A 13,682-nucleotide genomic window follows, 5' to 3' on the forward strand; every position below is an offset into this window, starting at 1 on the left:
AAGATGGCTGTATTAGTAAACAATGTTAGTGATAATCATGAGGTTGTCACTCATTTCCACCCCACAACTTTGAGCTCAGTAGGAAGGGGAAAGCAACTGTTGGCTGTGGCTTCCTTTTTGTGAAGCTTCAGTGTCTTTGGGTCTGCTGAATTAATGTACTTAAAGTTAAATTTTTCTGTGTATAATTCCATTCTGATTCACTTTTCAACTTAAATTTGCAAGCCACTTGCAAGTATTATTCTCATAGACTCAAAGCATTTGCAAACAGTTTGGCCCTGAGGTTAAGGGCAAGGATCAATATATATTTATAAGGATCTATCTATCTATCTATCTATCTATATTGCATCTAGTGCTATGTATGGGTCATGGTAGATACTGAATCTGGTATTCATTTTTAAATTTTTTTCCCTACCCAATAATACTGGGGAATTCTTAGACTAGAACCCAGGATTAAAGTTTTGATATAGCTATGATTTTACTTACCACAGATTGGGCATTTAAAAAATATTCCTGCACTGAACTCCACCCTCATTTTACAGGTGAGGAGACTGGAACTTGTATGTGTTTAACTGCCTTGCCTAATCAAAGTTACATAGTGGCAAGGTTGAGCTCAAACTCTGGTCTGTAGGTCTCCAAACCCCATGTTCTTTTAAATTTTATTCCATTGTCTATTATAAGGGAATACATGTAAATCCATGGCTTTTTCATGTCAACATATGGCAAAAACCACTACAATATTGTAAAGTAATTAGCCTCCAACTAATAAAAATAAATGAGAAAAAAAGCAGAATAAATATGTTGTGAAATAGAGGGTCAAATATAATAATGCACAGATGCTGAGGTGCCTCTGTGCATGTGGAGTTTTCTGAGTAAAATGACATCTGCATCTGCTTTCGTGGCTGGTCAGTCTGATATAAGGGGCAGAGGCAGGCCTCGCAGTAGACATCAAGCATTTGTACTCATGTTCCCTGCTGAATTGAATAGATAACTCTTTGAATCCCCTTTTCTATTTCTGGAATAGAGGATAATTTTTTTTTTATTATTGTTCCTAGTTACATTTGGAGCCGCAGTCTCATAGCCCATCAAAACTTGAAGGAAAATAATTATAGCAATAATAATAATAACATTGATGATGACGATGACAGCACCAACTGCTAGCATTCACTGAGTACCTCTATGTGCTAGACACCATTCTCAGCCTTTATTTTATCGTTTTTCTTTGCTTTTTAAATGATTTATTTTAATTGGAGTCTAATTGCTTTACAATATTGTGGTGGTTTTTGCCATACATCAACATGAATCAGCCAGGGTGTACATGTGTTCCCCCATCCTGAACCCCCCTCCTATCTCCCTCCCCACCCCATCCCTCTGGGTTGTCCCAGAGCACCAGCTTTGAGTGCCCTGCTTCATGCGTCAAACCTGCACTGGTCATCTATTTTACATATGGTAATATACATGTTTCAATGCTATTCTCTCAAATCATCCCACCCTCTCCTCTCACAGAGTCCAAAAGTCTGTTCTTTACATTTGTGTCTCTTTTGCTGTCTTCCATATAGGGTTGTCATCACCGTCTTTCAAAATTCCACATATATGCATTAATATACTGTATTGGTGTTTCTCTTTCTGACTTACTTCACTCTGTATAATAGGCTCCATTTTCATCCACCTCATTTTAAATATATAATTTCCTTTAGTCTTCATCACAGTCACATGAAGTGGGCGGTGTTTCTATCCCAATCTCACAAAGACAAGGAGACAGAGAGAATTTAAGCACTTAGATTATACAACTAGTATATGTTAGAGCTAGGATCCAAATCCAGGCATACTAATTTCCAAGCTCACATTCTTAACCACTGAACTCTACTACAAATATGTTATTTATACCTTTCTGTTTTAGAGGAGTGACTGAGACCTCAGGGTGGGCACAGAATTTGTCTAAAATCATGATGGAGAAGCCTGGCCTAGAAGTCAGTACTCTTTCTACTTTGTCATTTTGTTCTTAACAATATTGTTCTTTGGATTTGACTTTTGGTAGCACCCGGGAATCTCCAAATGCTTCCTGAATAGTCACTTATTTATTCTTTCAGCTTCTCTGTATGATCAAGAGAGGATACATACCAGCTTTCTGATTTCCTAAACAGGAAAACTGTGTCTGTAATAGGTTTAATTTCATATCTAGTCTACAACATCTGCTTTATGTTTTTTGCCCATTTTTTTGCTTTCCTTCTTTCTAGCTTCAGGATCCAGCTGGGTAATTATTTTTATAGAGATTTGTAGACTTTCTAGCCCCATAAGATATGTCTAAAATGTTGGATATTTCTTAGAGAAAGGTAAACTTGAAAGAGTCCAGTACTGAAAGCCAAGTCCTAGTTTTCAATTGATTCTGGCTTAAAGATCATTTGGGGGCTTTACTTATTAAGGAGTACTTTAATATAGTAAGAGACAGAAGGACAGGTAGGATAGGAATCCCATGGTATCAGAACTAAAAAGGACCTACCAATTCATCAGAGTCAAATTTTTTATGGCTAAAGAAATTGAGGCACAGTGACTTTTCCACTGAACTTTCTTGTCATTACTCTGTTATATTTAATGACTCAGAGAGGTCTCATCTTAACATGGAAGGAGTAAGAGGAACAAATATCTCTAGTGGCACAACTAGGCAGAGAGTGGGAGAGACCTTATGCCTGCAAGTAATATGATTAATCCCCAAATTCCAGTTTGGTTTTGAAGGTCCGAGAAGAACGGTGTATACCAAATTGGGATATATCTGGGTATATAGTTGCAGTTACTGCAAATAAATAAAATAAAATTGGATTTCAAGTTGTACGTCATGCAGAAGAGGCCTTATAATGTATTAACTAAGAAAGAACATGGCTGCTGGACTAAAATTCCTAAATCAACACCCTGGCTTTACACTTACCACAGACTCAGGTTACTCTCTGTGCCTCAGTTTCCCCTTCTGTAAGATAAGGATTTCTATAGTCCCTGCTTTATAGGCTTCTTGTATAGATTAAGTGAATCAATATTTATAAAGTGCTTATAGTACTATGGCACTTACTGAGCATTCATTAACTAGTAGTTGTTGTTATTATTTATAAGATTGCTTAAATCAGCCAGAAGGCCTCCCTGTGCATGTTGTTGACTTCTTTCCAACGGAAATGCTCTTTGGACATCCTAGGTGGTAGAAGTAGCAAAGCCATTTTCCTGGTATATGTACTTATAGTGAACATGCTCAGAACCGCTTGAACTCAGACCAAATGACTAGTTTCTAAGAGCGAGAGGCAGGGAGAGCTTCAGTTTGTTTTAAGCACACAGTGGGGTCAATTTAAGTCTGTATTATGGTGAGGTGTCAGCATCTGCCTTCATATTTCCTTGCCTGACCCTGACATTAAGCCACCAAGATACTACCTCGCCCAATGTTTCCAAAGTTACTGTTCTCTAAATTCCATTGTTTTTCTGAGTAAAAAAAAGATTTTGAATAATTGGAAATCTATATTCTTGAGTCTGCTCAGTGTCATAACTCCCAGGGCTGAGAGGAACCCTAGATTATAAGACTCCACTCTCTCAGTTAACTTTTCTGCTCTCAACTTGTCATTTATTCCTTAGACCAGGAACCATCACTCTGCAAGCTCTTTCAGAAGCTAACAGAAGACTATGGATGGAGGCTATGGATGGGAAAGAACCTGTAAGTTACCCTGGGGAAACCTCAGTAACATAGGCCAGTATATGAGTGTGCTCTAGTGGTAGCAGTGAGTCCAGGACAATTAAATGGTGATAGATAATTCATACTTAAAAGTTTAGAGTTAGAAGGAAATGCTGAATAACATTTCTTGTTTAACAAGTTAGGCAACTTGAGTTTCAGAGATGGTAAAGACTTCTCTAGAATTAGCCTCAGAAAGGCATTGCAATTGACCTAGAAACTAGGTCTCTCAGCTTCTTTCTTCTTATACAGCTATGCCCACAAGGTTTTCTTAAGAAAGGAAATTAAGCCTTTTTTGTAGTTTATAGCATTAATATGTGTTCATATATAAGGATGAAAAATAATTTTCATGACTGTGAACAAGCATTTATTAAGATTTTATTCAGAATGGTTTTACTGCCCCTCCCTTACATTCCTAAGCCAACTTATTCTCTTTAAGGGCAGGAGATGGCATTGCCATGCTATATCCCAAAATGCACTATTCCATTTAGAACACTGCTACATAGGATTACAAGCAATACTTTTGCAGGGCTAATGATTATCATAGAAAGACCATGTGAACAGTCAGGTCATCAAAAAGCATTTTTCTTCTCCAGTATCTTCTGTGTAGGTTTCTTCTTATGGTATATGACATAATGTCAGCTTCTTAGTTTTGGAATCCCAGAAGGTTATATTTGGGTCTGATTCTGCCATTCAATGACTGTGTGACCTTGAGCTACTTATTTAATTTTTTCTGAGATTCTTCTCTTCAGTAAAATGGCTTTAATAATTTCTGTTCTACCTATCTCACAGAGTTGCTTTGAAAGAAATCAACTGAAAGCCAGTTTGTCAACCATAATATGCTATATCAGTTTGAAGTTCTTCTCACTGGTCTGAAGGCTTGGTGCAAAGCTACTGAAATTCAGTAGTATTTGAGTATAATCTAATCGTCTTGCTTTTTGCAAGGCAAAAACTTGCTAAAATGGAGAATATATTACAGGGATTTCTTTCTGTGTGTTTCTAGTGCCTTGAAGACTAGTGAAGAAGGCCCAGCTATAAGGTTACATGTATAGCAACCAATAAGATAGCAGGAGAGAAGCGGTGTTGTAAGGACTGTCATCCAGAAAATAGGCCAGGGCCTTTCTCTGTTCCCTTCTCTCACAGAAACTTGGAGCTTAACCGTTATATGCCTGTGATATTTTTATAGCAGGATACTAGCGAGCCCAGCAAGACATTTTATTCTTTTTTGTTGTTGTTCATATTTATTTCTTATTTTTTAATCAAAATATAGTTAATTTACAATGTTGTAAGTCATTTTACTCTTAATTCCCTCTCCTGAGCTTGCTCTCCCTTTAAAGTTTTAAAAATCAAAACGTGCAGATGCCTTTTTGTAAAGAATGATGTTAGCACATGGGCCCTCTGTATGTGGATCCTTATCAACTTGACCTGTCTCACTGACCTATCCATGGGCATACACATATAGGAAGAAAATTTTATTTTAAAAGGAGAGATTGTTAAAGCAGATTATACAGATGGCATGTAGAGGACTTATTTCCTGCATTACTAATGTTGCTTCTGCTCTACTAACAACCCCCCTCTCCAATTCACTAATATTATAAATAGTAAGATCAGTTCTTGAAGGAACATCTACTGCAACACTGATCATTTTAGAGATATGAATTTTGAAGTCTAGAGAATGAATGGGACATGCCTAAGTTTCATAATGATGTAGCCATAAAGCCAAGACTAGGCTTCGAGTCAAGGATCTCCTCTTGTTTCTCACACGGCTATCACAAAGCATACTTTAAGATGACTCAGAGAAAGTTTGGTGAATACATGGATCTCTTTCAGATGGGCACTTGTTTTTCTACGCATCTGGGTAGAAAATACCCACTAACACCTTTGGGTAAGGAGATTGGTATTGTAATATTTAAATTTTACCATCAGCTATTGAACACTGCAGTCTCTTACCCAGATCATTGAAGGTTTGTTTGGTGAGGATTATTATAGCAAGATCTAACTCTACTTTCTTCTGCCACTAACCTGGAGAAAACCACTTCCTTTCTATCATACTCTCTTGCTCCATCAGGAAAATTCTCTAAGTTTTACATAAGTAAATGTCTAAGATGGGTAGGCTACCACTGCAGTGAGCTGTGTGAAATCCAATGTAATCTTCAGGGATTATTAGTCCTACTGTTTCTAGTGACCTAGGCAAAGATGATTCTGTTTAGCCCATTTTATTACTTGTTAAACTTTTAAAGTCACTAATGCTTTTGATGGTTTATTTGACTAAAGATCTTTAGTATTTGCTGTACTTACCTATAGTGATTCACAATATCCGTGGCTCTTTCTGTCTCTTTTTTTTTGTAGATCTACCACAGCCCTATAACAAAACAGGAAGAAAGTAAGTCAGATTTCTGATCTACTGGTATTATAAACTGTTAGCTATCCTAATCACAGTAAATGCTATCATCAATGATTTGTAATATTGATGCAAATGTATTTATGGATACCTTTGTGTGAAATGAAATTCAGACCTGTTTTTTAAGAAGGTGTCTTTTGATTGAACTAAGGAAGTCACTTTATCTTAGCTTATTGGTGGGGTAGTTGTAGTAATATAGAGAAACACTAATTATATTCTTCTTGTTCTAGACACACAATAGAAATTAGGCATTTCCAGTCTAATTTTTCACATTTGCTGTAGCTTATGCCTCAAGCAGATATAATACAAAAATGGTCAAGTAAAAACATTTTGTGTTATAAAAGTAAAAACTTTAGCCACTTCTCTCCCCCAAATGAAGAATCTTTCCATTTAAAGGTGATTGAAGGAAAGAGACCAAACCCTAATTCTCTCACTGTAGTCTCTTAACCAGATCCCTGAAGGTTTGTTAGGTGAGGCTTATTACAGCAGGATCTAATTCTGCTTTCTTTTGCTTGAAACAGTGGAACTGAATGAAGTGGGGTTCAAGTTTGTTAGGAAGTGCATCAATATAATTGAGACCAAAGGTAAGATATGAACCATAGCCTTGGCATCGTTTGAATCTGATTATTCTTTTTTAATGATTTTTAAAATTTAATTTTTATTGACTTATAGTTGATGTGCAATATTAGGATCACAGCCTTGTCATGGCAAAGAGGCTTGCATAACTCAATAAAGCTATGAGTCATACCATGCAGGGCCATCCAAGATAGATGGGTCATAGTGAAGAGTTCTGACAAAACAAAAATCTCCAGTGACCCATTGGAGGAGGAAATGGCAAACCGTGTCAGTATTCTTGCCTGGAGAACCCCATGGACAGTATGAAAAGACAAAAAGATATGGAACTGGAAGATGAGTCCCCCAGGTTAAAAGGTGTCCAATGTGCTACTGCAGAAGATCTGAGGGCAACTACTAATATTTTAGAAAGAATGAAGCAGCTGGGCCAAAGTGGAAATGATGCTCAGTTATAGATGGTGGTGAAAGTAAAGTCCAATGTTGTAAAGAACAATATTGTATAGGAACCTGAAATGTTAGGTCCATGAATGAAGGCAAGTTGGACATGGTCAAGCAGGAGATGGAGAATGCGAACATCAAAATTTTAGCAATCATTGAACTAAAATGGACAAGAATGGGTGAATTTAATTCAGATAACCATTATATATATATATATGTGTGTGTGTGTATGTGTATGTGTGTGTGTGTGTGTATGTGTATGTGTGTGTGTGTGTGTGTATATATATGTGTGTGTGTGTGTGTGTGTGTGTGTGTGTGTATAATTTCTACTACTGTGGGCAAGAATCCCTTAGAAGAAATGGAATAGAACTCATAGTCAACAAAGGAGTCCAAAATGAAGTATTTGGGTGCAACCTCAAAAAGGGCACAAACAGTTCATTTTCAAGGCAAACCATTCAACTTCACAGTAATCTGTCTATACCCCAACCACTAGTGCTAGAAAAGCTGAAGTTGAACAGTTCTATGAAAATCTACAAGACCTTCTAAAACTAACACCAAAAAAGATGCCCTTTCCATCATAGGGGATTGGAATGCAAAAGTAGGAAATCAAGAGATACCCAGAATAACTGGCGAGTTTGGCCTTGGAGTAAAAAATGAAGCAGGGCAAAGGCTAACAGAGTTTTGACAAGAGAACATGCTGGTTATGGCAAACACCCTTTTCAACAGCCCAAGAGACAATTCTACACATGGACCTCACCCAATGGTCAATACTAAACTCAGATTGATTATGTTCTTTGCAGCCAAAGATGGAGAAGCTCTGTACAGTCAGCAAAAACAAAACCTGGAGCTGACTGTGGCTCAGATCATGAGCTCGTTATTGCAAAATTCAGGCTTAACTTGAAGAAAGTAGGGAAAACCACTAGGCCATTAGGTATGACCTAAATCAAATCCCTAATGATTATACAGGTGTGTTGAATGGATTCAGGGGATTAGATTTGGGAGACAGAATGTCTAAGGAACTATGTATGGAGGTTTGTAACATTGTCTAGGAGGCAGTGACCAAAGCCATTCCAAAGAAAAAGAAATACAAGGAGGCCATGTGGTTGTCTGAGGAAGCATTACAAATAGCTGAGGAATGAAGAAAAGCAAAGACAGGGGAGAAAGGGAAAGACATACCAAACAGAATGCAGAGTTCCAGAGAATGGCAAGGAGATAAAAGAAGTCCTACTTAAACCAACAATGCAAAGACATAGAGGAGAACAATACAATGGGAAAGGCTGGAGATCTCTTCAAGAACATTGAAGATATCATGGGAACATTTCATGCAAGGATGGGAATGATAAAGGACAGAAACAGTAAGGACGTAACAGAAGCAGAAGATATTAAGAAGAGGTGGCAAGAATACACAGAAGAACTATACAAGAAAGCTCTTAATGACCCAGATAACTACGATGGCTTGTGGTCACTCATCTAGAACCAGACATCCTGGAGTTTGAAGTCAAGTGCAACTTAGGAAGCATTACTACGAACAAAGCTAGTGGAGGGGACAGAATGCCAGCTGAGATATTTAAAAACCTAAAAGATGATGCTGTTAAAGTGTTGCACTCAATAAGTCAGCAAATTTGGAAAATTCAGCCATGGCCACAGGACTGGAAAAGGTCAGTTTTTATTCCAATCCCAAAGAAGGGCAATGCCAAAGAATGTTCAAACTACTGTACAATCATGTTCATTTCACATGCAAATAAGTTTATACTCAAAATCCCTCGAGCTAGGCTTTAACAGTATGTGAACTGAGCTTCCAGATGTACAAGCTGGGTTTCAAAGAGGCAGAGGAACCAGAAATCAAATTGCCAACATTCTTAGGATTATGGAAAAAGCAAAGGAGTTCCAAAAACACGTTTACTTCTGTTTCATTGACTATGCTAAAGCCTTTGACTGTGTGGATCCCAACAAACTGTGGAGAATTCTTAAAAAGATGGGAATACCAGACCACCTTACCTTTCTCCTGAGAAAACTGTATGCTGGTCAAGAAGCAACACTTAGAACCAAATATGAATAATTTGTGTTTTCCTGCTTTTAGTGATAAAGAACTTCAAATGGCTTATAAAATATTTTAAAATACTATCTGGCACTTTTCAAGCAGTGTTATGATAGTTCCACCCTAAATAAATAAGAGTTCAGTTTCTGCCGCAAAACATATTGATTTAAAAATTGTTAGGGGCAAAGTTAAAATCCAGCAAATGTGGCATTAATATTTTTTCCATGTTGGTGATACTTTCTTATTTCTAAGAATATTCTGAACATAGGCAAGAGTAGTGTATAAGCCAAGGCTCTTCCCCCCCCTCCCCGAAATGTTGCTTCAATCTTTCTCTCTTACTTTATATCCCTGCTCAGAGGCAAGTTGAAGGTTAATATCTCCTCCTTTTGCAACTAAACCCAAGCTTCTTTCCAAAATGATGACACTGTTCTCTGTTATCCACTGCTACTCACATAAACATTTTTTTTTCTATTTACTATAGAATGTGTTCTTTTCTAGTCATGTTATTGAGGGCTTGGTACAATCCAAATGAAAGTATGGAAAGAATAATTTGCAGAGATGTTTCAGGACTGTTCCCCTATTGTGGAGGAGGGCTGGAGAGACTGGAGACAGTAGGGAGATCCTTTCTTGTTTGAACTGAGTCCATTGTGTAAGTATCTACTTTCTCTACCTTAAGGGAGATGAAAGTTCTAGCTATATTAATAAAACTGACCTGGTTTTCTTTCTCTAGGAATCAAGACAGAGGGATTGTACCGTACCGTGGGCAGCAATATTCAGGTTCAGAAGCTGCTGAATGCCTTTTTTGGTAACAATTTTTTGTTATTGTTGTTGTTGGTAACAATTTTAATTTCATAATTCTTTTGGGGAGTTTTTTGTATATTAGAAAGAAATGTGACTATAAGAGAAAGGAGACATTGATAAAGGTTGTAGAATATATTTTTAAATATAAAATGTACACTTACTTGCCTATGCTGAGTCTGAGACACCTTTCCTTGAAACAGTGATTAGCATCACTCCTTCTCAAATCTGGACTCTACCCCAACCTCTCCATTGGAACTACTCTGGTCAGGCATAGAAGGTATATTCTTGTGAAATTCAATGAACTCTTTTCAGTTTCTATATTACTTGATATCCTTATTGACCTCTCCCTCCTTTTGAAACTTTATCTCTACATGACGTTTATGATTCAACAGTCTCTTAATTCTTCTAACATCATGTATTATTCCTTTCAAGTGACTTTTGTCAGGTCCTTTTTCTTCTTATCTTCTAAATCTTGTATGGGTATTTCCCAGCCTTCTGTCTTTGCCCCCCTTCACTTCTCACTTCTTCTACATGTTTTCCTAATGATTAGATTTTTATCCTAGCTATGGATCATATTTTTCTTTCTTTCTTTTTTTTTTTTTTTAACATAAGTCTGGTAAATTTTGTTACATTCTGTACATCGTGACTTGACTGTTGCAGTTTTGGTGATTTCTTTTTTAGTGTGTTGAATTTTGTTTTGTAGTCAGTTATTTGTGTATCAGCTTGCTTCATTTGAAGATTATTTTTAATCTTATTAGGACAGATATAAAGTATTCTTTCCTGGCTAGTTTAGCCTTACAGCTAAGTTCTGATTTCTTTTGTCTCTTCATTTTTAGTGGTTGAAAGTTAAACAGTTGCCAGCTCTGTGTGAGTTCTGGGTATTCTTCAGAATAAAGCTTCTTTGTATTTCTTTGTCTGGCCTCATGGATTTTCATCCTAGGCACTCATGATTTTGTATTCAGTGACAGACTCAAGTGGACCCACAGCTAAGGATTTTTCAGTTCTTTTTCTACATAAATCCCTCTTCTCTGGTACTCTGACCTGCAAAGTTTACTCTGACCTTCTAGTTTACTCGCCTTTCTGACCTCTGATCTTTGTCTCTTCAACTGAGCAAGACGTCCATACTCAGCTTGAGCTCTCACTCCCCATGCTACCATCCAGAAAACGTTTTCAGGTAGCAAACTGGTAATGGTAAGGCTTATCTTGCTTTTCCCCCTGTTTCAGGGTTCTATACTGTGTATTGTTCAAGTACTACAAGGAGCTGTTTCATATATTGTGTCCCAGATTCTAATTGTTACCACAGGAAAGAAAGTCTGGTTCTAGTTACTTCAACTCTCTTTGGTTTTTACTAGCACCTCTGTGATGTCAACACACCAAAATCACTAATCCAGACATCATATCATGAGTTCTAAACTAATGGATCCAGTTTCCACTGGAACTGTGCTTTTCAAACATATTTAGGTCATGGTGCACATTGGGCTTCCCTGGTGACTCGGTGGTAAAGAATCCACCTGTCAATGCAGGAGATGCGGGTTCGATCCCTGGATCAGAAAAATCCCCTAGAGAAGGAAATGACAACCCACTTCAATATTCTTGTGTAGGAAATCCCATGGATAGAGGAAGCTGGCAGGCTACAGTCCATGGGGTCACAAAAGAGTCAGACATGACTTAGCAACTAAACAACAGCAACACACTAGAATGATCATATCTGTGTAACACACTCTGGTGAATGGATAAAACTGATCATGACTGAGACAGTAATCCCGAAAGACTGAGGAAATCAGTACTGGAATTTTTGCACAAGATCTCTGTACATAGATATTCCACAGGTACATATGATTTACATGCCCAAAACTAAACTCATTTTTTATGTCTTCCTGCAAACCTGCTCTTCTTCCTTTTGTGAATGGTGATGAATTGTCTGGTAAGCTCAGTTCTCATAAAGTTTCATAGAATAAGTTGAGTGTGGAAAGTTGCAGTTTGGATAAAGCATATATTTTTAGTCTTTTTTGTGGTGCATAGCTTAACTTCCACAACCTTACAGACCTGACATCTCAAACTGTTAGCACTTGAGGGTAATAACAGTAATAACAGTAATGTAGATTTTGCATTGCAGATTACATAACTGATGCCTCAATATATTTCTTTGTTTATCACTTTACACTGTTGACTTTTAAAAATGGATGTTCTGTTTTCCTGGCCAATTGACATACCATTTTATAAGCTAAAAGACACTTCATATATAAAACAATTGACAGCATGGCCCAGGATATTTAGTCTCTGAAAAATTATTTAGTCTCATAAATTATTTGGAATTCTATTTCCAGTATCACTACATTCTTCTACCTGATGTATAATAAGCTAAAACAAAATGTCATACTACTCATCCTACTGATTCTGTTATAGGGTTCAATAGGACTGAAATGGTTCATTCAAACCACACATGACAGTACAATTCAGTTGGTATAGTGCATCTGTGCACATCAACCTCCAAATAGGAATATCTAAAAAATAGACAAAGAAGTTCTGAATATAAATATTTATAAATATAATGTAAAATAGTGTTAATTTACTTATGTATGCATAAAACTGGTTAACCTTGATCCCTGGCCCATTATCTAAGTAATTCTAGATCTGGTGATGATCCTAATTCATTTATTCATTAATTTTAGCAAATATTTGAGTACCTGCAAAGGGCCAGGCATTACACTCAGGGCTATAGATTAAACACTGAACACCCTACTTGTATTTCCTATCTTTGTGGGACTTACATTCTATGGAGAAGACTCAGCTAGCACATAATCTATACTTATGTATGGAGACCTCCCTTCAAAGCTTCTCTCATATTATGTCTTCTGGAGATTCTCACTGGGATACTCAATTTCCCTGCTTCTTTTGACCTATCCTGATCTTTTCCCACACCACTATGAATTGGCTGCCCTGGCTTCATGTAGGCTCACCATAATTTATCCAGGAAGAAAAGCATTCATTTTCTTTTACCAGCATGATAGCTTGTCCTTAATTTTTTCTTTATGTCTCATGCTCTTTTCCAGCTATTTTTTTACCCCTAAATCTGTATAATGTAGACTACCTTCTATGACATCTCCTATAACACTTAACTGTAGGCTTTCTTCTGTTGTTTACTAGAGCCTTTCATACTTCCTGTACCTGAAAATCTGTCTTTTTGGCATATAAAATGTAACAATCAAAAGGGATATATCCACAATTAATAATTATTTTTCAATCAGTTTGTTGTTTGACTAGTCACATCTCTCCCCTACCCTAGATTGTTGCATGATACCCTACATTAATAGATCCTACAAACTGTGAGGAATAGTCTACACTTGCATTAGATCCATCAGAAACTAACTTGGTTACAGAGAAACTAATTTGCTTACCTCCGAGATAGCTTGTACCTCATCTAACAGTTCTGCTTTTTCACCCTTTACCAAGTCATAGGCATCTTATCAATGATAATGCCTACTGCTATCATTATAATCTTGATAATCAAAATTATGCTCTTGATAATGCCATGTACCTAGTCCACCGTGTTCACTCAGTAACTGTTCCTTCAATGAAGCTCTGAAATCATGTTGTGCTTCAGAGACTAAGTGTTTGACAATGATGGGAGTAGATAGGGGGAATGAGGCATAGAGAGTGAAGAGACTGGATATATTAACTGAAGTCTTTGATGAAATTGAACCTGGCTAGGAAACCATTGCCAACAAAGG

At 37.1% G+C, this 13,682-nt stretch overlaps 1 protein-coding gene across 7 annotated transcripts in view; it reads left to right on the forward strand.

The window, feature by feature from the left end:
* OPHN1 (oligophrenin 1) overlaps positions 1–13,682 on the forward strand; it is a 630,229-nt gene that overhangs the window by 335,366 nt on the left and 281,181 nt on the right. For all 7 annotated transcript variants that reach the window (XM_043895949.1, XM_043895948.1, XM_043895943.1 and 4 more), the window contains exons 12-15: positions 3,607–3,685; positions 6,050–6,083; positions 6,623–6,685; positions 9,881–9,955. In XM_043895949.1, the coding sequence (XP_043751884.1) occupies positions 3,607–3,685; positions 6,050–6,083; positions 6,623–6,685; positions 9,881–9,955 (251 nt within the window). The remainder of the gene's footprint in view (positions 1–3,606; positions 3,686–6,049; positions 6,084–6,622; positions 6,686–9,880; positions 9,956–13,682) is intronic.

The sequence above is a fragment of the Cervus elaphus genome, chromosome X (genome assembly GCF_910594005.1).
Source record: "Cervus elaphus chromosome X, mCerEla1.1, whole genome shotgun sequence".
NCBI classification, from domain to species: domain Eukaryota; kingdom Metazoa; phylum Chordata; class Mammalia; order Artiodactyla; family Cervidae; genus Cervus; species Cervus elaphus.